Here is a 24785-nt window from a genome sequence, read left to right on the forward strand (position 1 = left end):
TGTGCGGGCCGCAGATTTTTTTAACAAACTTCAGCAAGGGCAATAAAGAGGTGGGGAGGGGAGAAAAAAAAACGGCACTGGGAGTCTATCTTCCAGAGTCTCTCAGCAACCACGGTTGCAAACCCATCAAGAGTTCTCGCACCACATTATCGGTGCAGTGAACTCGAACGGCTGCAGTGACGGAGCTGAGCTCGAAGCTAGCGCGGCTAAGCTACACGAAAAGCTCCCGTTGATTAAAGGAGGAAAAAAAAAAAGTTGCTCTCCTAATGAACAAGCGAGAGGACAAAACAAATCTGTACTTGGGTTAACTGCGCTCGGAGGTTAACTTTGTATACTTTCGCGGTTGACGGCGTTGCGCCTACGACGAGTTAGACGCGCGATATAACTTCATATTGACACATTTCCAGCGGACCACTTGTTTGAATCCAGCGTTGACATAACGTTAGCCGTCGCCGCTAACGTGACGTTAGCCGACTCGGCTAAGCTGCTGTCAGAGCCATGTCAACAATCTTTTAGGACACTTTCTCAGCTCGCCGACGCTCGTCCCCCGTCACCATCCAAACACGCACGCGTTAAAAGCAACTCCTGCCGGAATATGTGTCGCTGTCGTCGGGGAAAGTTGTGAGCATAGGTTAGCTCGATGTGGCTAGCGGAGCTCACCAACAGTTGGGTAAAAGGTCCCCCCCCGCCCCCCACACCTCCTCACTTCTGCTCGGTAAATCGGGAGTTTCAACAAGTGTCCGCCGCCCCTGCGTGGACTCCACTGGATCTCCAGCAAATGTTAGCGGCTCACAAACAGCCTCCAGGTATTCATTCAGTGATTTCCACGACTGGGTGAAGTTGTTATTTGGATGACAGCGCGTCGGGAGTCCTGCGTTAATCCAGGGACAGCAGCGGAGGGAGATCTCAGGCAAACTCCATGGAGATAAACAAACAGCGGCTTGATTCTTCTTCTTCTTCTTCTTCTTCTCCACAGCCGGGACAAAAGTCTTTAGAGAAAAAATCCGCCTCACGCTCGTTTTTGTTAGCCTGCCTTCGGTTGTCGGGAGCTCGGAGGAGCAACTCGGATCCGCGGGGTTGTTATCATACAAACGGAGAAAAACATTACCTCGTTAAACGCCGTCAGTTCCGCCCGGTGGCCAGCAGGGCGGCGACAATCTCACATTAACCAGGGATTACTTCCAAATACTCTTCACTATTTCGGCAAACAATTATATTAATTCTGATCATTTCCATTCAAAAATAAATGTTTTTCCTAAAAGAAGCATTTTACATATTCCACCCACCACCCAAATGCAAGTATTTTATTTTAAAAGTACTTTTTGATTTGTACCATCTCATACAATGTTAAAATCACTTAATTACATAAATCCATTTTATTTCAGTGTTCATTATTTCAGTCAGTATTTTTCAGTACCATTGCTCTCATGTTGACTCTTTTCAGATGTAGGCATCTTATGTAAAGTGTTCTGTACTTGAGGTAATTTATTAATACATTCTTCCCAACTTTTCAGAAGATTTGAATAGTTTGAAGTTTACTGTATTCACATTTTATACAACCTGTCATTTTCAAAATAACAAATTGTGTTACACAAAGGATACAAACTCATCTATGGCTCCACTATACATTTGATTGGCCCGATACATGGCAAAGTTGCATGCAGTGGAAGACACAGCAAGATTTTTTATTTTTCATTTTTAAGAGATATTTCTAGTAAAATGTATTTGTCATGCCAACATCGCATTACAAAGGTCTTGAGCTAGAAGCCCTGGTTTTGTGAAACATTTCAATATGGCTTGCACTTGTTATGGTTTAATTTTTAAACACCTTACACTTTGTTGGTGACCAATTACATAAATATATGGGCAACCTTTTACATGGAGTAATGAAACATCTGAAAAGTGCTGTGACCACTCACGTGTTCACTTGATTTGGACGTGGATACCCTTAAATTAAGCAAACAATTATACACTTCAAGCACACCTTAGTTGTTTTAAAATCAAATGCGTAAAGAGTTGAAATACAGAAACATGTAAGTATCAATGTTCCAGTGTTGATTGAGCTGACTATACCATTTAATGAATGGTTCCTTTTTCCATACAATCTTTACATCTCCTTTTTACAGCTAAAAGCAAAGTAAAAATATATTCAGAATGGAAATGCAGCATCAGAGCTGTGTTATTTTCTAGAGTCTCACACTGCCTGACAGATATTTGACACACGAGGAAAAGAGCACTTTGTTGGTAGTTTTAATAACAGGTATTGTACATTTTGCTGACTGTAAAGGAGATCATCACTTCAAATGATGTGCTTGCCTTAGATTTTGGCAGCTCTAGCTGACAGAGTAAATCAATTCAGTAAGTGTGCATGGAATCTTAATTTTAGGCTTAATGAAATAAATCCTACCACTTCAATGCACTGACAAGGAGGGTTTAGAGTGACATCTACTGGAAAAAAAAACTAGTTACTGTAAGACTGCACAACCTGGAAACACAACCTTCAACATATCAAATATACTTTTTCTTTAAGTATTTTCAACAAGAAATTCAATTTTTTTTCAAAATCTTATCTTTACACATAACTTCCAAATTTGACCCGGCCTCACAAATTAACAAATATGTTTTGTTTACTTTATTGATTTTGGAAAGCCACAATCAATCTGTATCTTTATTTACACAACAAACACCCCATGAGAGACTAACAATAATTAAAAATAAAAAAATTCCAGTAAGTCCTCTGATGAAAACCAATAAATGAACATATTTGCCCAGCTTTGTGGATGCCTCATCACTCCAGCTGAAGCATCACAGAGCTAGAAGCAGAAATGCTCTGCTGGTGAGATAGCAGAACCTGAGCGGCAGTAAAATTCAGCACTGTCTGGTCCAAGAGAGAAAAAAAAATCAATTCTAACATGAAGATTAAATACCTATGAAACTTTATTCAAGACAAAATGGATTCAAGTTGGACAAATTGAATCTGACATACTCACACATCAAATTAGGTTCTTCGAAAGTGATGAACAGCTCAATATGAGCGCTGCTTTTTGCTGTGCAATGCTTCTCTGACACCGCTTTCTGTCATGCTTAAACAAATTTTAATGTTAAAAGTCCTCTTATTCAGGTCAGATCATAGAATGACAAAAAAAAATACTTTAAATACATGGTTTTCAAAATTGGGAAGAAAAAAAAACATGGCAAAGAAGGGGTGTAATCATTTCTCTTCCTCAATGAAATATTTGTTTGTTATTTTTTACAAATTGCATGAGATAAAGCCCAATTTTGGACTAGCCAAACGCTAAAATGCCAGCATATTGATTGAAACAAAGACGGCTAACAGGCTTCCGTCAATCAGTTGAGCAAATGAACTAAACAGCTACGAAATCTCCATCTTTACATAAAACACATACTTTTAATTAATCGAAGCCCATGCACAAGATATTCATAATATTTAAAAAGCAAAAAACAATACTTAAACCTCCAACCTAGCTGCAGTTTACGGAACAAGAAGACAGTAAAAAAAACTTGCACAATGGAATGATCCATCAAGAATAAAGCACATATGGTGATGGTTTGCATAGGCACATTGAGGTGCAGTAGGGAATGTGAAGGAGATGGGATGGGTTAGGCTTCTGAAGCAACCCTACAATGGGGGTTTTGTGGTTTTAATTCAGTGTCTGTGGCCCTTTTTGCTTTGTTGATTTTGTCTATTTCCCATAGAATTTCTTGTTGAGCAGAAAAATGAGCAGGTTGACATTGACGGTGGCTTTGTCGAAGAGCTTCATCACCGCCACACCTTCATACTGCAGCTGGAGGAGATCCTGAGAGACAAAAAAACAGAGAAAGCTAAATTAAAAAACTGAGCAGCTTTACGGGAGAACTACTTCAACATGTATAAGAAAGAGAAATCACACCTGATATTCTAATGGTAATGTCTCCAAGTGCACACCCATGAATTTGGCCTTCACATCAAACACTCCAACAGACTCTGATGGGGAAATCTCAAAGATAACGTTCTTGAACCTGTGAAGACAAAGCGTTAAAGGGGAGAATGAAAGAGGAGAAATACACAGCAGATGAGTTCAGTCTGTGCTTAAACTTGGAAAGTTTGGTTTTCTTGCTTTTATTCAAAGCGACATAGGGGAGCAGTCCAAGTAAAGTTGTGTTCACCTTGTTGAGCAGTTAGCTGGACTTGACCAAAGCTCAAGAAAGTATATAGAAAAGTTAGCACTCTAGTAAAAGTCATTAAGCACTTAAACTGGTATTTCAATGCTGAATCTAAACGGGTAATAATAATATGATAGACATCTGTTAAAACGTACATCAATGTCATATAAACATAACTTCAACAACAAAGCTCTGTGCTACAATAAATGCAACACGAGGATCCACCCTAAAGGCGCTTTTGAAACGTCTTAGTCTAAGTCTTCACTTAACTCCTGTCCACCTTGGGTGACCCTGCCATGAGCATATTGCTCTCAAAGACTTAGTTCTGTAGGTTTGCAAACCATGCATGACAGTGCCCATGACCCCATGAGGGGGATGGAGGACGCTGCAACACAATGCATGTTGGATCATTGTTGTGCAATTTTAAGAAGAAAAAACAACAACTTTCCAACAGCCTATAAAATGTGCAAAAACAGCATCAGGAATTACTATAGCTTGAATGTCAATTACAATAAATGGCACTTCTAAAGTCCGTCACTTCCCGAGTTTGGTCTGTGCTGCATTCACACTCCAGTCGGACTTTAAGTGAACTGCACCAGACTTCACTTCCAAGAGTAACAAGACCCAATGTTCACACTTCCACAAATAAACTGCAGCAACTAATGCAGCAATCCCATGGGTGTTTATTTTAACATTCATTTTAAGTGTGAACACATCATGGCAGAGGCTGGAGCAGAATCTGATCTGACAGAGTGGCTGACTGTGCACAGAGGCAATGTGCAGAGTGCATCATCTATATTCATTGAGTGCACCGGTGTTGATGAAAGAACTGAGCCTTTTGTCTCCTCTTATAAATTAAAAACAAAAGACTCATCAGGCTTCACAGAGATTTATAGCCGTTTCCACCGTCGGGGGGAACTACACAGGTGAAGCTACACAGCGGTGGAAAAGCTTCTACTGTCAGAGTGAGCTGAGTGATAATGAAGTGTTGGAATGAGGGGAGCTGTTAAAAGTGAGTGCAGAAAATGAGCATTTCTTGCATACACCTCTGAGCCTCTGGAGGGATATGTGGTTAGCGTGAGCCATTTCCTGCAGGTTGAAGACCAATCATGCGGCGATGTCTGAATCATCTGCAGAGCTGTGCGTACGCGGGAACTTGCCACATTGGGAGTTGCAGTAGTTGACGCAAGACATGAAGAGAGCATCAAGTCATTCTGATGTTGCACAGGGTGAATCCGTATGGTAGGGGCAACTGAGGTCATGTGAATATTGAATGTCTGGCCATTCAAGCCACACCCAAAGCAGAATGAGGCAGCATAAACATCTAAACTATTTAGAATACAGAGCGATATAGAAAATATGACAAGCATCAGAACGGCTGCAGTTTATTCTTCAATGTGTTCAACAGAGAAATGCAGGAGGAATTTCTGACTTGTCATGGTTGGTAAAAATGTCTATGTAATTAAGGTAATAATCTCAGGGGTGGATCTAGAATAGCATATAATTCTGGTGCATATTATAAACCATAATAGCATTTGGTATGCACCAATAACAAATCTGTCTTTAGAACTGCACCATAAGTTGGAGAAAATTCCAGACCAGATTACTTATAAATGACAAGGAATCAATTGAACACAGCAAACAAATGGAAAAAAGTCAAAGGTGAAATGATATTTAGGACATTTGATTGAGATTATTGTGAAGCATGAAGTTATGAGTACGTTTAGTTTTGTTACAGCAGGGTGTAGAGATATAAAGTATTCAGAGAGTTTTTGTCTCGAAAAGACTCCTATCAGAATATAAATTCTGCATGCATGCTGGAGAACATGAATCTTTAATCGATATTCAAAGCCGGACAGACGCAAACTATGAAGCTTGGGCTTGCATCAAAGAAAATATAACCGCTTCTGATCGAAAGCAGAACTCACTGATTGGGCTGCAGATCGTCTATGGAGATAAGCACACCCTTTTCATGGAGGCGAGAGGCTGTGTATTTCTGTGAAACTTGTTTACTCTTCTTGGCCTTGTTGTCGCCCGGTTTCTTTGACAACCTGTGGAGAGAAAGACAGAGGATTGTTGCATCTGGTCATCTTGACCGCATCATTCAGTATTTCATGTAAAATATTTCTGCTCTTGCCTTTACTGAAAAAAGCATTCATTATATGTTCTGCATTGAGAGGAAAAGCAACTTGTTCATTATGCTTTGAATTATTTGGCCTTCGTGGCAAAGTTTATAAGGTTGCTGTTATTGACTTGAAGTTGTTTTGTTGGTGTATATGATCCAAAAGTAAAGAAAAACTTCACTACATCCGTAGAGCAGGAGGATCTTTCTAACCAGGCAACAGCCGCCCTCAATAAGTTTTGTCAATTGACCCGATATGAACCACTGCCTGTATACTGGGCTTCTGGCAGCAGTTCAGATGTGAATGTTGTGAACAACTGCAAAGAAGAACAAAGCATTTTCTAATTTTTTCAAATCAGTTGCAGAGCACATTTGCAAGTGTGGGGGGTGGAAAAAAAAGTGTCCAGTCTTGCTCCTGCAGGATGACTACCCTGTTTGTTTTCAAGTGCTCTAATGATTGTGTCATCACCAGAAAGCCTGATAATCCTGTTAATGAGCCATTCATTATGAAGAGGTGTGTTAAGGCAGGGACACAGCAAAAACCTGCAGGACTGCAGAAAGTTATTGCAAATCATGTGTCTCAAAGAGGAAAATCTGGTGAGATGGTGGCCGTCTCTAACTGTGCATCATGAGCAGTAGACCGTTCACATCTCAGGTTTCGACAGACAGACAAATAGATATTAAAACATGATAGAGGTCATTAATCTGGAGTTTTAATACAATGTTTGCACTCCTTAACTTAATTGCGATGATGGTTATAGAAGGATACTCACTTGGCCTTTCTGTTGAGGCCCTCCATGCAGGACTTGATATACCGATTGTAATATTCCGACTGCTCGCTGTAAAACTTGGCCTTCGAGTTCAGGGCAGTGTTGGTCTGCTGCAGTCTCACCAGCTCGGCTTTCCTACGCTGCCGATACCGTCTCTGGTTTCTGATGTCCTGTAGCAAACAGACAGGCGAATGTACTAAAACATGCCCACGGGATCTCATCAGTTTCTTTATTATCATTTCCTTTTTTTTTTTTTTTTTACCTTGGAAATGTCATTGATGAGGTCCTGATAGCGGTTCTCTGGGTGAACCTTTCCCAGCTCCGCCAGCCGCTGCAGGTTGCTCTTGATCTTGTCTTTCTTGCCCTGCAGAGTCAGGCTGTCGTCCACCACTGGTTTGACCTGCTTCATCTTCTCGGGAGTTTTAGCGTCCCTGATGGCCCTCCTCTGCATGGCACGCTGGTATTCCGCTTCCTGAACCCAACCACAGATAATGGATTTAAAAATCAGCGGATCATGTGCCGTTAAGACGCGTGTCTATCACGTGACTGAAGTCCAGTGTCGTCAACAAATTTAGGAATCAAATTTTGAGCGGGTGAAAATACATGTAACAGTCAAAGAAGTGCAGTGGAAGTGTTGTCCATGTTAATGGTTGACTGGTTTGTGATGGGCTCGTGATTCGATGCGAGTGCTCCTTATAGATGTCATCATATTTACCTGGGAACTATGAAGAAGTTGTTTGTGGAGTTTTATACATGCAGAAAAAAAAAAAAGACTAGAAAGACCATGCTCGCTAATGCTACGTATTTTCAATGTATTTATTTTTCTGGATGAAAAGATGTGTTGCTGCAATATTGTGTGAATTAATTCTAAAGTTAATTAATGCTTATTAAAAAACAATAAAAAGTAAGTCAATAGGGTTGGGATTGAGGTGAGTAAGTGCTAAAACTTCATTCTTGGCCTTAAACTTATTCATTGCATAAACATTAACATAATAAAAACCATTCAATCTATTAAACCATTCATTTAATATGTTTTCCTAAATATTTAAATAGCTATTATATATATATATTTTTTTTTTCCTAATCATTTCAATTATCTTAGTGGAAAAACTAAGATAAACATGTTTGTGATTCACACAAAAGACAGCAGCAATCTGGTCTATTTTGTGGCATTACTTAAAAATCCCATTTCCTAAAAACTCAGCAGTTCTTGTTGGAAAGAGGACGTTGCCTAAGAGGCAGTGAGTGCAATTCAGAGTGCAGGCCGTCATCCACAAAACAGTTCTCTTTTGTCTTGTGTTGTGTCTAATAAGCGAGTTCCTGTTTTTGTTTTTTTGCCACAAGGTAATCCAGTAGTTTTCCACTCAGATCAAATATGCAGCGTAGGCATTAAGAAAGGCCGCCGATCTTCTCGTGGGATTCTGGATTGTTTACAGTAACTACAGCTACCTGTGGATTGATGTTCAGTGTATAAACAGAGTCCGTTTTGTTTTACAATAACTTTAACAATATCTGTAGTTCGCTCTTCATATCTGACCTGTTCTGTGCTGGCTGTTGAATCCAGGATCTCAGTCAGAGTCTCTCCGGGCTGGAACCGAATCACATCCACAATGAGCCTCTTGGTGCTGGAGAAACAAAGGACCCATGAAATATAAGAAACCTCAAGTCATTTCTGAAGTGACCACGCCACCAAATCGCTCTGGGGCCTGGTTCTGAGCGAGTGAACTCACTTGAGAAGAAGCGTTCTGGCATCCATTTCAGCATTGGCCTCGCCGGGGACGTCAAACTTGTTTGCGAGTGTGAGTGAAACTTCGGTCTTCCCCATCAGCTCTTTGTTCGGGTCGTCAGCAGGAAGAGGATTTTCACCTGCGTGAGATGGGGGGGGGGACGAGATGAAATCGGGAGTATTTTAGGTGACGAAACGTGACGAGATAAATCTTCAGACTGGAGACTTATGATAACAGCATGTTAGGACTGCAAGATTAGCCCTTCAAAGATAAACTACGAAAGAAAAGTAATTGATGGCTACTTCTTGATTTTATAACCACCTGGCTTTCTTTTAAAGCTCATCGTGTTGCTCATGTTAGTTTCATTGGACTTGCACTGACTACACCGCCGACTCCCCCCTGTTCCAATATACTCACCAATGAGGGACTCCACGGTGGGAACCTCACCCAGGTCCTCCAGCAGCTCGTGGATGGGGTCATTGTGCTCGGGGGCAATGGCATCCTGATGGTCCAGCAGCAGCTGACGAGACAGAAGTCCACATCAGGTTATTCAGATTGTAGCCGGCAAAAATCTCTCAAAAAAAAACATTTGTTTGTGGTGTGTTCTGATGTTGAACCATAGGAATGGATCAAATAGGTTTGTCTCCTCAGTTAACCCATGAATACTCAAATGTCCTATAGACCAGGGGTCTGCAACCTTTATGACCATGAGAGCCATTTTCAGGATATTCCATGAAATAAAACTTGCCTGGAGATGTAAAACATGTGAATCATCAAAATGAAGTGGACATTTTTTTTTTTTTTTAAAGAAAAGAAAAAATGCTTTACATACCTAAACTAGAGTTGCATTCATGTAGTGACAGACACAATATCTTTAGCTTTTCTGGCCCTTTTTAGACCTTTTTTAATGGATTTCCCACTTTAGCCATCGTATTGTTTAGAGCCACTGTGTGCTTCACAATGTTAGAGCTATAAGAGGTTTTTTTTTCATTTCCCCCCTTTTTTTTCTTTATACATTTTTTTTTCCATTCTTCTGGAACATCGCTACGGACACCACTGCTCGTCAGGACAATCCCATTCACTGTCCACTTTTAAAACCAATCCGAAGACCCACTTTTATTCCACAGCTTTTAACCATGTTTGAGACTCTGCATCTGCTTTTATTGTTGCCAATTTTATTGTTTGTTTTCCTGTATTTACTGCATTGATTGTTTTATTGCTTATTGTTAGTATTAGGTGTAAGACACTTTCACTTCTGCCATTTATTTTAAAGTGCTCAATAAATACAGCTGACTTGACTTAGAATTTTTCAGTTTTTTCCTCACTTTTCCCTTTTTTTTTGTCAAATAAAAAAAAGTTGTACTCGTAATGTTTATCGTTTTAGTTTATTTTTGTTCAAAACTTTAGCGAAGCCATTTGTTGTGGCTGTTTTACCTTATTTAGCTAATTTTAGTCTTAAAATGAGAACAGTTTTGAAAACCAGTGTGTAATGCAAATAAAACAAATATATAAATATAATTTAAAAACTGTTTACTAGCTTCAGGGAGCCACTCCAGAGGAGCTCAAGAGACACGTGTGGCTCCAGAGCTGCAGGTTGCTAAACCCTGTTATAGACCAAGCTACTATTCAACATTGTCACTATTCCCACAGAAACAATGAAACCACTGTCAAACCCAAGAATCCAGTTACAAACATCTGGAGTTTGCTTCTTGACTGACGACTTTACAGCTGATCTTATTTCAATAAGCTTTACAAATCTGAAACCACATAAATATTTTTCTTTTTTTGTTTTTCTAAAAGGAAGCAGTTCAAATGTGCCATATGGCTAGAAATCTTTCTATTTTGGTGACTTCTGCGGATTTAATCAATGATGTGTTCACTGGTTGACACCCCCAAAGTCTCAATGGATTCAGCCGTGTGGCAGTATGAATCGAGGAGCATTTTCTTTGCGTCCCTCAACAAATGCCATTCCCTGACTCATTTTAATCTTCGCTGTATTGTGTTTCTAGCTATACTATATGTTAGATACTTGTAGTGAGATTTGAGGGTAAAAGTATATCTAAAAAAAAAAAGAAGAAGAAGAAGAAAGACTGAATCTTACTGTGTGAGTGTTGATCATCTCTCCAATTGAGATGTAGATGACAGGTTTGGTGACTGTGACCAAGTCGGAGTACTGATCCACGTTGAACTTATCTTCCAGTGAAGGAACGTCGCATGCTGCCAGGAAAAAGCGTCTGATGGAGAGAAAACAATGAAATCAGTCAAGAAAAAGAGCCTTAAAGAAAAACAAGAGACAAAAATGACAAAGTTGATGACTGCTACAATACAACTATTGTCAAACATATTAAAAAAAAAGATTGATCAATCACATCTGCATCAACTGAACATTTCAGACCTGAACTTTTGGTGGGAGGCGCTGAGATATTCATTGATGGGGTTGAGGTGGGCGTTGTCTCCCAGAAACATCTTGTTGGAGGCGGCGTGTTGCAGCATCTTGGCGATGGAGCCCAGGTTCCGTCGCTGCTCGGTGGTCAGCTGGCCGCCAGCGGAGACATCGATGATGTCGAAGGCATCAGGCGCCACGATGGCCGGGTTCATATAGCGATAATACAAAAGGTTCCCAATAATCTGAAAGATCGGAATTAAAGAACTCACACAATTAAACCACAAGATATGAACACTTTCTGAGCTTTTCTGAGGAGGAACCCCAACAAACAGGGATTTGTTGGTCTTAAATGAACAACTGTGACACCTGCACTTAAATAGTATCTTTTTTAATATTTTTGTGTAAATCCTGCAACTTTAATAGACTATCTGATCTCTTCCTCACACCATTGCTTTAAGAAACTTGGCACCATCTTAGCCGAGATCTGAGTTTAAATCAACTGAACAGGAAAGTTATATGTTACATTGTTGCCTTGTTTAACATTTAGTGCAGAAACACATTTAGGCCAGAATCCCACAAAGTAAAATATTTTCAAGTTGAAAGCTTTTCTATTTTTTTTTTAAAGGAAAAAAAAGAAAAAAAATTTTTTCTAGAGATATAAGGTGGTTAGGAGTCTCTTATAAGAGGATCATTTAAGAAAACAACTGCAACTTTACGGATGAAAAAAAGCGTTTGACTGGTCTTGTCCAAAGTACCTCAGTAAAGTACGTTAATCCTGACGTTAAAAAGAGAAACCTACAAAGCAATAAATACTACAATCAAGTGTTCGAATGAATTCCAAATGTGATCAGGAAACAAAGATAGAGCTTGAAACCTCATGTGCAGGTGAAGAGACAGTGAGCAAAGCAACATTAACACCGTTAATGGAAATACATTATAGACATCTTACGCACTTAGTTGAGAATGCGCTGTAGTTCCAGTTATAAATACAGATACAGCAGATGCAATGTTGTTAAATTAATTTAAAACGTGGGAAAACGTAACTTTGCTAAGTTTTGATAAAGACATTTTTTTCAGGACTGTTGTCCTCGTTTGTATGTTTCCTTTATAAGATGGTTTGGATTAATCACGACATAAATGATTCACATGCACTCTGGAAATGAGGAAGAAAATTGCCAAGTGCCTGAAAACGGCTTGAGCAGAGGAGAGCCAGGAGAGCGGCGCGGCTCACCTTGATGTCAGCAGACAGAGAGAAGGAGACCCGTAACTCGCAAAGAGAGGCTGGAACTGATTGGCGAGATGGAAAGAGAAGAGCAAAAGCAGAGGGAAAAGAAAAGGAAAGATATGTGTAACAAACAGTGAAGGCAGAAGCAAGAAGATGTAAGAAGGCACAGCAGTTGAATGAGGAGGATCAAGGAGGAGATGCTATGCACGTCAAGCACTTGTTTATGGTTCTGTTCACTCAGTTTTGACAGTCAAAATTTGAAGGCAAGCTGTGTATTACTATCGAGAAAGAAGTAGGTTTTCTTATGATTTTGCGTTGTTTGGTTTGGTCAATTTTAATGAGCCAAAAATCTCAAGCCGAATACATCAAACAAAACCAAATAGATTCCAGTAAAACTACGTATTCTTTGTGATTGGGGTGAATCGATTTGTTAACAACGAGCGGAATCACAGCGTCTCTGACATGGAGCTGACAAATCACAAACCTTGAGCAGCTCATCCTCAGTGGCATCCGGAAACTTCTCGTGAAGCGTATCCTTGAGCACTTTGGAGATGAATCTCATCCCGTATCTGACACAGAACAAGACGAACAGAGACACAGTGAGGCTACGACGACGGGGCCGGGAGGGAAGCAACAGGAGCCGAGTTCAGAGCGCGCAGTTCGAACGTACGGTATTTTGTCCACTGACACGATGATGGCAGAGAGAAATTTGTCGGTGATCGTCTTCATGTTCTTGATGGAGGCCTCCAGCCTCGTCCTCACCTCCTCGTGAGCCATCGCCTGCTCAGGAGTCACGTCGTACGGCAACTTGCTGTTTACAAGAAAACAAAATTTGCAGATTTGTTAAAATCACAAACTCAAAGGGACACACAATCACTGTTGAAGGCACTATATTTGGAGTCGCCAATTAACCTGGCAAGCATGGAAGCCAGAGTAAAAACAATGTGTTTAAGTAAACAAACCTATCGTTTTGATCCAATTTTACATATTAATATTGCAATATTTACATGTATTTCTGCCTTGTCTTTCTTGAAAAAAGTTTCCCAATTAAATTGTGGCACAGCGTGAGTGTAATATGTATTGGTGATGGAATTTAGCCTTATCAGTTGATTAATTTCAATTACAGTTCAAATGCTTGAAAAGTTTTTGTTCCCCAGGTGCATTTTTTTTTAATCCTATTTTGCCTTTGGAGATAAATCTTCAACCGTAGAGAGGAAAAGTAGAAATTGCACGATTAAAACTGAAATAAAGTTTTTCACAATTTTTCTTTGTTTGACATTCAAAAATAAGAATTCTACGTTTCTTTAGCAGACTTTTGCGTAAAATGCAGCCATAGTCCCTGTCAAACATGATCAAATCAATAAACGAAGAAAAAAAAACTAGGAAAAAAAATGTGATTACAGTATTGTGCGGTCAGGATTTAATCATAATAAAATAAGTACTTATGACCAGTCATTGCTGTTGGGATGTGCTGCATGATTAATTTAACTAAACACCAGTGAGACCAGGTCTAACACTTGTAACACTCTTGATCCCAGCGGGCCACAGTCTAAAGTGACATGCCTGAGAGTAATGAGTGTCTGCCTAACAGGCTTCCAGCAGACCGTCATAATGCCACATTCATTAGATCCGGGTGTATTGTAGCATTTATACATGTAAAATGTGCTGGATCAGGAGTGCCCTCCTTCAAATGTTGGAGAACAAAGCCATACACCCCGTCACAGCACAAGCTGCAGCCTCATCACAGGCCTTTACCTTGCCTCTCCGGTCTGCGTCTCCATCTGGTTCACCCAGCTCTTGTAGATGTCCACCGGATCCGTCTTGATGTTTAGCGCTTTGTCGTCCATGATCTCCTTGACGACTGGCGCCAGGATCTGCCGCAGCGCGTTCTGTCCACGCGCACCTCGGTGGAAACTCACCACCATCTTGATGACTGTGGGGTTTCCTGTGACGACCTCCTTCATCTGGTCCACTTTGGACCTGCAGACAGTGGTCGGGAGGGGGGGGGGGTTGTTAGGCTTCATCTGTCGAGCAGTCAAACCATTTTAATGCGTCATTTGGTTTTGCGGGGATTCTCACTTGATTTCCTCCTGCAGAGCGGTTTTAAAGAGCTTGAGCAGCAGGTACTCCTCCCTCTGGTTTGAGGCGTAGTTGTACAGCGTGAAGATGACGGAGTCCATGAACTTTGTGGATTTATTCTGAGGCATCTGGAAGATCAGCTTGGCGAGATATGTGGGGTTGGTCTAATGAGAAGAAACGCATTGTGTTAATAGATGCATTTAGGCCTCAAAACCTATTCACATTAATGATTTATGCCACATCAGGTACCTCAGTACCAGTTATTAAAGGCTGATTCTGATTATTGCTGTTCACATTAGCAATATCCAAAACTTTCCAATGAAGATCAGCTGTATAACTTAACGCCTGTTTACTGGAGGCATTAAAGATGTTCCACTATAAGGAACCTTAACATGAGCCTGAATCTTAAATGCTAAAAAAATAGCTAATTATAATAAAAGCAGCTGTATAAGAATGTGTGCATGTTGCTATTTTATCTGTATTGTGTTATGTTGGTGCTTTTCTTTGTCACTAGTTAGTAAATCTGTTTGTCTCAAGAGCTAACCATTAAACTATAGAGCCTCTTACGCCAGCGAACTAAAAAAATTATTGTATGATATTGTAACTTCAATTGAATCTAATGAGTAAATCGGACAGACTGAACGAGGTAGTGAATAATTAATTTCACGAAGTGAGAATACCACAATGGTACCCATCACTGTTGATCTAAAAAATATATAATCCACTGACTAGCTTCAGTCCCACACATTTAACTATATGAAACAATGGACAATATATTCTGTTGGCAATGACAGAAACTGTGACCTCGAAATAGTTTAAACCACTTTTAAGCAGCTGTAGTTTATTTGTCTTTGCTTTAACTGGTAAAGTAGCCCCACTATGTTTCAAATGATGAAACTAGTAACTGTAATAAATTACTATTGCACTGTTTATACCCGCCTTCATGAGGTCCTGAATAAAACGTTCTGAGTGAAGCTATGACAAAGTGTCATTGTCATGTCGTTACCTGTAACAGGTAAAATAAGTACTGGTAGGCTTCCAGTTTGATCCTCTTCTCCTTGCTGAGGGCCTTCAGGCCGCCCCGCTGCTTGTTCATCATCATCATGTCGGACAGCTGGCCCTTGTTCTTCTTGGTCAGCTTCTTGCTGTGAGACACCACCTCCTGCAGCGTGATCTTGTTCTTCACCAGCAGGCCGATCTTGATGTCCATCAGGTTCAGGTCGTTCTCCAGCTGCTGGTTGGAGCGGATGTTGGTCACCACCTCTTCGCGGAGGCGCATCAGTTCCAGCTCCTCCTGGAAGTCCTGATCGCTGTGGTCCAGCAGGTGGACAAACTTCCTCACCACTGCCATGGGAGGGTCGTCGGCATTGACTGTGAAAACATTGGAGGAGTCAAGTTACACCTGCACTAAAAATCAGGGAATTATGTTTTTGGTCCTAATTCCGGTCCTACTCACTCAGCGTCTTGTAGTCATCCCTGGCCTTGTTGGCTCTAATGAAAGCCTGAATCTTCACGATGTCGTTGATCTGTAATAAAAAAAAAAAAAAAAAACAGCCATCACCAGATGATCAATAGCCCTCATTACAAACACCACCACAGGAATCTACAGAGAAAACAACCCAACATATGTCAAATGGAGACGTCTGTCCCAGAGGGGCAGGTGTAAATGTCAACGTCTGCATGGAGGCAAACTGACGTCCGGGAAACTTGATTAAAGCTTTCATTAAGGAGCAAACAATCTGTTGACTTTTCAAACCAATCATTAAGACGGGAAATGTACAATGCCTGCTGTCAGTTAATTGAAATTGTCCAAAATTGAATCAATGGCTAATTTGTTTAGATACTCACATGATCTTTAAAGTACTTCAGACGATCCCGGTACTTCTTTCGGGCTTGATGCATCCGAACCATGGCCTGGATCTGAGGAAGACGCGCACAAATCAAAAGACGCCTCTGGGAAACATTTGTAGCTTTGCTTGATATGTAAAGGGGGAAAAAAACATTATTTTAAAGAGAATGAACATTCTAAGGTTGCGTCTTGTTTTTTTTAACAGGGTACTAAACTATGATATCAGTCAATCCCAGCTGGGCCACATCGTAATACTTTCCAAGTGGATTGTTTTTTTTTAAACTTGCGTCCATTTAATCACATTGTAACTTTGAAATAATTTTGATTTTTCATTTTGATTTTCCAAAAGTCCAGGTCTAAAAAAAGGAATTCAATTTTCAACTTGTAGGATATAAAATATGCTCTTATTCACTTCATATGAGAGTAAAATGCTGCAAATTTAGTAGTCACAGATAACTTTTGTAGTTATCTTTCTCAAAAGAATCAAACTATACAGGACTTTTATTTTCATTGTATATAATATCAAATTAATTTCCTCACTGACTGTAAAACACGGCTCCACAATGTCACTGTATTCTATCGAGGACCAAGAAATTAATAATATCTGTTTTCATGACAGTATTAATGCTTTTTATTTTTGTCTAAATCTATCTAAGCCTCGAAAACTGCCTTGTATCCTGGGTGTGTGAGCCATCGACCATTTTCAGAATCTGTACAAGAGGAACTGCACAGTTAGCTCCTACAATGCTGCACCAATGTTGCCTAATCTTTATCTGATAAGATTTGCAGGATAAATCTACCTTGACAGCCTCATCAGAGTGGTCTTTAAGATACTGCTTGCGGTCCTTGAACTTCTTCCTCTGCTTGTAGCCTTTCCAGTGGGCCTGAGGGGGAAAAAGTTGATCAAATAAGACAATAAACTTCAAACTGGGCTGATGTTTTTGTTTCGACGTGGATAGTTACGATGTGTGTAAGGATGACTATCTCACTTGTATGTTTCTAACAGCGGGATCTTGAGACTGCAGGAAGTCCATCCGCTCCTTTAGGCCTTTCCTCACCAGGTAGCCACGGCAACGGGCTTGTAGCTTGGTGATCAGCGCCTCGTTAGCCAACCACAGCTGTTCTCGATTGTAGGCTGTGGTTACCCCGGAAACCACGCCCTGACAGGGATTGATTGATTGATATTAATTTTCAAAATGTGATTAACAGGCAGCAAATCAAGGAAAGCATTCAATCCTCAAACTATAGCAGTTACTGAACATAATCATGTCAATATACAAATCTTCATAGTTACACAGAAACATATATAGCACATTAAAATAAAGAGTGAAAATTCCAGCTTTTTTCCATTATTCTATTATTTATGTTTAACAATGTATATTTAAGTCCTACTACAAGCAATTTCAGGATACTATCAAATGTCTGAGAAAACAGGGTCGATGCAATATTTTTTTCTATTTTATTGCACAGGGAGTCAACAATCGTATGCAGATAATGAGATATCAAGGATATAAAAAAGCTGGCGATGCTCCAACCTGAATGTCGTCTTTGTTGAGCTGCGTGTTGTTTTGCACAAAGTTCTCCGGCTCCACCCAGGTGCCATCCTTCGTATTCAGGTTGAAGTAGTAGTCGTGTCCTCCCTTCACCCAGTGTTTCACCCACTCGCTGCCATTGTCGCCTGAGCAAGCAGGGTGACAGTAAGTGACATGACAATCCAGCGTCTTTCAGTAAATAGCAATATTTTAAGAACAAATTCTTAGCAGGTAGTAACTCATAAGAATCCCATTGGGGGAAAAAAAAGAAAATACAACCATACATTTACCTACTTATTAAACCAATTGTACATTTATGTCTTGGTTTTGTGCCAAAAAAATAAAAAATAAAAAAATGCGCTCTGCATGTTAAAACATTTGGCTAATCTGATGTAGCACTGTTGCCGGAAACTGTGAAGACAAGGGATCATAATTCACATAATTCATAATTCAATTTGATCAAGTGCAAAAATCAAGTAAAAATTTTGTTAAAAAAGAAAAAGAAAAAAAATGCAGAGTTCGTTAAAATTGGGTCCAAAAAGCACTGCAATTTGGAAGCTAGATAAATGTTTGTTTATTTATCTCAGGTCAAGATTTATTCATTAAAAGTGCCTCATCATTCTGTTTTTGGTTGTTTTTATTTGTCTCCTCACCATCTTTCTTCTTCTCATCTTTAATCTTGGACATGTTGTCCTGGTACGTCTGTGCACACTCGGAGGTGACACCGTACAGGCCTGCTCCAGGATTACGCAAAGCAGCCAGAGTCTGAGCTTCATCCCCGGTGTCCACTGCCTCGTTGATACCCTGGATGGACTGCGAGACTGCAAACACAAATACAATTCAATTTAGACTCCTATGACATATGTGTGGATGCAACTCAGAAAATATGTGACAGAAATGTCTGCAAACGTACACAATAAAGCCTCTTTGGTGTCTTGGTTTGCCTTTAAAATGGCATCTTGGATCTCATCCAGCCACAGCACAGCAGAGGGGTCCTGTGTCTCCTGAGATTGATAAAAAAAAAAAGCATGTTGAGAATCAAAACCACACCAAAACAATCACTCTCATAGATTTATACCACAAACACCCCCTTGTGAAGGGAAATTAGGGCACAAACACTAAATACTCAAGAGAAAAGAAAAGAAACAAGACATTTCTTTGCTAATGTTCATGTGACGATCAAAATTGGCTTAGCAAATTAATGTTTGAAACTTTATATTCCCCTTAAAGTTAAAATCCCAAAGATAAACAAACTGTGTCTAATAAAGCATCATTCAGGTACAAAGCAATTTAAAAGTGTTGAGGGGTGAATAGTAAATGTATCAAAGTAAAAAAAAAATTGATAGGACTGACTCATTAATGATATCACAAATAACCTCAAACTTGGATACAAAAATATTATTATTTGCCATGAAATTAGACTGTGTGTCAGAGTCACTGCTGCATAAAACTGAAGTCAATCATGTGATCCACTGAAGCGACCCCAGAAGTGGGCAGACCAAAGACAATCCCATTGGTTTTCATTATGATCTTCGTACAGCACCACTGCCCTGCATGCTTAATATAATCTTAATCCCACCGATCTATGATGAATGCTTTGAAGACACACCACTCATTACAACCAGGTGTGCTGAAGCAGAGAATCGGCTCTTCCTTCACGATCGAGATTAAAACAACCCTGCTCGGCTCGTAACTGCAATGATGCAGCGAAGCCTCCAGGTGGCGCCCTCTGCCTCTGCACAACCTGTGAGGCAGCTACTTGTTGCTTCTGCTGCTGGTCTCTGGAGTCTGGTAAAACAGGCAGCTCATTTCCCGCCCCTTCATGCTGTGCTGCAAGGGAGGCGTGCACATGTACATGTAGGTGTGTGTGTGTGAAAGAGGTGGGCGGGTAAAAACTGATACTCGATCTTGACAAGTTGTTATGCAAGAGGAGGGCAAGCTGGTCTGAAATCTGCAGCTGCATACATGCAGGACTCCAGCAGGCTCAAGTCTATATAGTAAATAAAACCTTAAGGTGCTGATTGGTGTTTATATATTTGCATTTGGTGCAGTATAAGGGGTGTTTGTGGCTGATGAGTCAAGCTGGCAGGAGGTGTTAGACAGGGTGTGGTGCGCAGAGCTGACAGGGAACTGGAGGACAGAATTAAGATGCAGTTTGTAGAAGTACGTTAGATATTGCGACAAATTGCAGTAAAAGAGGAATCAAAAGTTCAGGGCATCAGGTGGTTAAGGGAGACACAATTATCTCCGTCAACTTATCTGTTTTTTCTTACTTCCTTAGAAACCGAGGTGGGAAACAAATTCTACTTGTGTATTTGTATCTTGTTTTTTTTTTTTTGGGGGGGGGGGGGTTGTTGTTTTTTTGTTTTAACGATTAGGCAGAATCCAAAAGTTTAAATCGCAATCATGGTATGGGCAACCAGGTCTTCTTAAATTAGTTTAAATTGAAACATTTTTACACACATTTTACAAGGGTGACCACAGCAACTTATACACTTGGCTAGTTTTCACTTCTTGTACTGCAACTGGGATTCAAACGGAGGTTCCTTAAACTCAAGGTCACGACATAACCTGGGGGTGCGATACCTCAAGGATGGAATAAGAAAATCAGTCATAGTATTTTATATACTCATTTAAAAAAAAACAAAACCTGGATCTGGCTTGTAAAATGTATTGAGACTAAGATATATTTTTCGATAACTTAATAATTACAACATGGCAAGAGAAACGTTCTGAAATTTCAAATATAAAATAAATTTCAAAATAAAGATAAGGTCAATTTCTATTTTCTTATGACGCATTTCTTTTCTCAACAGGGATCTGTGCTTCTTCTGAATTTCACGGTGCAATTTGTTTAGAAACCAAGAGGCCGTTCATACATGTCTCTACATGGTGGAAACACACACACACACACAAAAATGTACAGAAAGCAGCACATGACTCTACACAGCTCCAGCAGTGATTGTTGCAGCCACAAAGTCAAGTGATAATCATCTGAAAGGCACGGAGGACAATATTTAGCTTGTTAGTCAGTGGAGTCTGGGCAGGACTTCCTGCTATTTTTCTAGGCACAGCGTTTAGCCCACAGTGAAAGTCAGCGCCTGGCTCGTGGTCGATGTGACTAACTGCTCTACTACTGCCAAGTTAATAACGCCACCACAGCTTCGTTCCGAAAAAATCCCTGTGTCCTCGAATCACCTGGCGACAGCTACAGGTTTGACTTCGCCGAAACCGTGCAGGCCGTCTCCCTCCACCTCCAAACACGTTTAAAGCACCGCCGAGCCCCCTCTTTCAGCTGGGGAATACCTCGACTGCATCAACCCTTTGTAACCTTACAGGAAGTTCACACTCCTCCAACCACTTCCTGCCTTTTGCTCATCACCTCCAATCAGCCCCCTCCATCGGCCTGCAACCAGACGACGGTGTGCCCAAAGGTCTCACCCATTTTTTTTTGTTTTTCCACAGTGGTCAGCTTTTCTGCCCTTTTATGGAAGCAAGTGGCTGGGGCTTGTCATTTCCTATGCCTGTGAAATGAGCAGGAAAAACAGGCTGCTGTTTTTACTTTTGTTTGCTTTTAAAAATGGAACCCAAAAAGGATGGATTTGAGAATGCCTTTCCTCTAAATATGATTTTTTTTTTTTAAGAAAAAAGGTCTATTCACTGGATAAAAACAGACTTGGTACAGAAATAGATACCCTGCAATGAGTTAAAAAAATAAAAAAAAAACATGAACGTGAGCAACAAACCTCTAAACTGAAGGCTTACACTTTCACATGAACTATTGCCACAACCAGACCTCGCTCTCTAACCTGCAACTCATTCATCTTCGAAGCTTAAAAAAAAGGCAGTTTTCCCATTGCATGATTCGCAAATGATGCCCTATAAATGCACACAAGAAAGACATTTATGAGCTCATGTCCCTCAAGTACTGATAACACAGGCAAATTGGCAAAGAAAGACAACAGCCGGCGACCGCTGCCTCTTTACAGTGTGTGTCCATTCCATCTGACTTAAACTGAAGAGGAAAAACGATGTAAAAACATTAAGACAGCGTGACAACACGTGAAGGGCTAAAAGACAGAACGAGAAGCTCAGACGTTCACATGTTCAACTCAGAAAAATGACAGGAAGCAAGCGGGAAGAAAAGATGATCGCATCATGACATCAGCGTCTGCTCGAGTCGAAGAGGACTGAAAAGCCTGAGTCACATGGAGACATCTGTCGCACTGACGTGCTTCACAACCCCTCAGAGACATGCTGGAGTCTAAACCCGTGGTTGGCTGTGGATCCCCCAGCAACATGGTGTCTCGTTTGCAAAAAACGTTACAGTGAAGCCAAACAATCGCAGACAGAAACAAAAGAACGATTTTGAATGATAGCAACTTTGTAGTCTTTTTAAAAGAAATTGAAAAATATGCAAAATAAAATATCATACGTTTCATTTCAGTGGACCTTAAAAAACCACTGTGTAAGAGTTGGCTACCTTTCCTGTATTCATCAAAATTCTAAACTATACAGATGCATATCTTTACATTTTGAGTGGATAGAGGTGGTGTATTTTAGCGGGTTTGCTGTATATACCTGCTATTATACAACTACTTTTGAGGATCATTCTGAAAATTATTGAACATAGCTGCAACTCTATTACAGCAACTGTGACATGAGTTCATTCATCGGACGTTTCAAACTACATTTGCATATATCACCCGGTCACCTGATTATCATAATGTGTGTGAGCTGCTGTGAAAAAGCACCTTCAAGTAGCTGCAGTCGGACCGTGTTTGCATAAAGTGTTTGCATATTGACCGCAGGATTATCACGTGCGAGTGGAAAAGCAAATTCCCACACAAGGCTCTCAGCGAGTGCTCATTCTACACCTCGTAGTTTATCTTCGGATGAATATAGACCTGAATATTAGCAGCAGCGAGAAACACGAGTTTGTGTCTTACATGAGCCTTCTCTCTGCGTGCTTCCAGGAGCTTGTCGTGGTAGTGCTGGGCAACAGACGGATCCACGTCGGTCAGCTTGGCCGAGGGGTTCTGAAGCGTAGCCAGAGTCTTCATGGGGTCTCCTTCGTCCAGGGCCTCATTGATCAGACCGATAGCGGCAATTCCTACACACAGACATCAACACAACATCAGTCTACTGATCACAAGATAACCCAGGAGGATGAAAAATAAGATTATGAGGATTTTGATATCAATATTCTAACAGTACTACAGAGATGAAGTTTCATTAACAAGGTAAACACTTAAAATTAATCTGAGGAATCACAATACATACTTAAATCAGAAAAAGTCAGCTCTAAGATGTTACTAATCCTGACATAACCATACAATATATACAATCTAGGAACATATCACCCATTCCCACATGTAATCTCTATCAAGAAGTGGTAACGTCGCACAACCAGAGCTAAATGGAGAAAATGCACATTTTGTTTTGATTTGTCTAATAAATTAATAAACTTTGAGAGTTTCCTACATAAATTATGTTCATGATCTGTTGCACTGAGATAATTTAATTTGTGTGATTTGCCAAGTAGTCATTATATTACGTATTACTCTGTGGCATACTTGGACCACGAAAAAGATTAGCAAAAGGAAATGTCCGTCTATTTTGGATATTACAACAATAAAGGTAAAACTTGGAAAAAACGAGACGTTTCAACTAGAATGGGAAAAATGCAATCATCAGTTTTGAATTTACACTCAAGAAATTATTTTTGTTTTTTAAATAAGCTATTGTTGTATTCTCCTGTAAAATACCACTTGGAGTTGACACATTTTTCAGTAATACATGACTGTTATAACTTAAATGAGATATTAGAGATTTTTATCATAACTTAATGACTTTGCCACCTAATAATTCAGCTATAGTGTTATGTGGCCAAGAACTAACACACTCAAGTGCATTCGTAGCCTTCTATATCTACCTTTTGTTCACTGATTCTCTCTATTCACTTGCTGTCGCAACACAGTTTCTCTCTCGTCTCTGGTTACTGCAAATTGGCAGCGGGGGCGTTTGTTTCACTGGTGTGTGTGTGTGTGTGTGTGTTTGTTTTCCTGTCTTCTGTTAGACTTGTAAACAGTTCAGGCTTCAGGCTTCCTTTCACCCGACATCAGCTGGGCAAGACCTTTTGCAATCCTATCTCAGTATCAGAGATTGACGGATGGCGGCACTTACGTTCATGCTCCTCCTGCACAGCCAGGTTGACTTGATCGATACAAGCCTGAATGTCGTTCCACGTCAGATAGTCGCCGCCGTCCTCCCGGGCGGCCGCCTTAAGACGCATCAGCTCGTCCATGTACCTGAAGAAACACGCTGGTTAGGCACGACTTCAACATCCTGCCTAATGGAAAACGCCCTTCGGGCTCCCCTCGCTGTGGGATGCTTACCTCTGTGCGTACTCGTCCTCCACGTTACTGAGACCGGTGACGGCACTGGACAGCTGTCTCCAGAGGGCAGCTCGGTCTCCTACATCCATGGCCTGATTCATCAGCACCACAGCGGACAGCATCTCCACGGCAACCAGCAGCTCAGGGTGGGACAAGGAGCCCTGCGTAGGCAGAGGTCATATTGTTTCACATGTCAAACTACCCATAAAGAATAACGACACAAAGGTGAATGTCGAAGAGATTAAGTGATTTAATTCATAATCTGCGACATGTCTGTCTTATCAAAATGACAACGAATACATTGAGACCATGCGTTCTAAAAATAATTTGCATAGAATGCATTCCCAAGTATTTTTTTGTTGGATTAGACATTCATTTTCTCGGACTTATGACAGAAAGTTAAAAATGTATGTGACAAAAGTCAAGGCATTTGACGTATGCCGATAAATCTTAAAGAGTATTACAAGTTAAAAAATAAACCTGGGGGTGTATGGTGTTTACTGGATTACTACCAAAATAAAAATAAACTATAT

At 40.4% G+C, this 24785-nt stretch overlaps 1 protein-coding gene across 1 annotated transcript in view; it reads right to left on the reverse strand.

Moving 5' to 3' along the window:
- Positions 1-2654: 2654 nt before the first annotated feature.
- The window catches only part of iqgap1 (IQ motif containing GTPase activating protein 1), a 51326-nt gene continuing 29195 nt past the window's right edge, over positions 2655-24785 (reverse strand). Inside the window, exons 13-37 of the mRNA XM_080495848.1 lie at positions 24253-24413; positions 24041-24165; positions 22804-22967; positions 18768-18858; positions 18508-18675; positions 17858-18000; positions 17312-17482; positions 17123-17206; positions 16322-16393; positions 15930-15999; positions 15480-15844; positions 14474-14637; positions 14150-14374; positions 13065-13205; positions 12879-12963; positions 11179-11411; positions 10885-11017; positions 9201-9303; positions 8787-8922; positions 8594-8681; positions 7319-7528; positions 7060-7226; positions 6093-6215; positions 3912-4020; positions 2655-3818 (exon numbers count right to left, since the gene is read on the reverse strand). Of these exons, the coding sequence (XP_080351974.1) occupies positions 3705-3818; positions 3912-4020; positions 6093-6215; positions 7060-7226; positions 7319-7528; positions 8594-8681; positions 8787-8922; positions 9201-9303; positions 10885-11017; positions 11179-11411; positions 12879-12963; positions 13065-13205; positions 14150-14374; positions 14474-14637; positions 15480-15844; positions 15930-15999; positions 16322-16393; positions 17123-17206; positions 17312-17482; positions 17858-18000; positions 18508-18675; positions 18768-18858; positions 22804-22967; positions 24041-24165; positions 24253-24413 (3645 nt within the window). The 3' untranslated portion in view covers positions 2655-3704. The remainder of the gene's footprint in view (positions 3819-3911; positions 4021-6092; positions 6216-7059; positions 7227-7318; positions 7529-8593; positions 8682-8786; positions 8923-9200; positions 9304-10884; positions 11018-11178; positions 11412-12878; positions 12964-13064; positions 13206-14149; positions 14375-14473; positions 14638-15479; positions 15845-15929; positions 16000-16321; positions 16394-17122; positions 17207-17311; positions 17483-17857; positions 18001-18507; positions 18676-18767; positions 18859-22803; positions 22968-24040; positions 24166-24252; positions 24414-24785) is intronic.

This window comes from Blennius ocellaris (genome assembly GCF_963422515.1).
Source record: "Blennius ocellaris genome assembly, chromosome: 1".
NCBI classification, from domain to species: Eukaryota; Metazoa; Chordata; class Actinopteri; order Blenniiformes; family Blenniidae; genus Blennius; species Blennius ocellaris.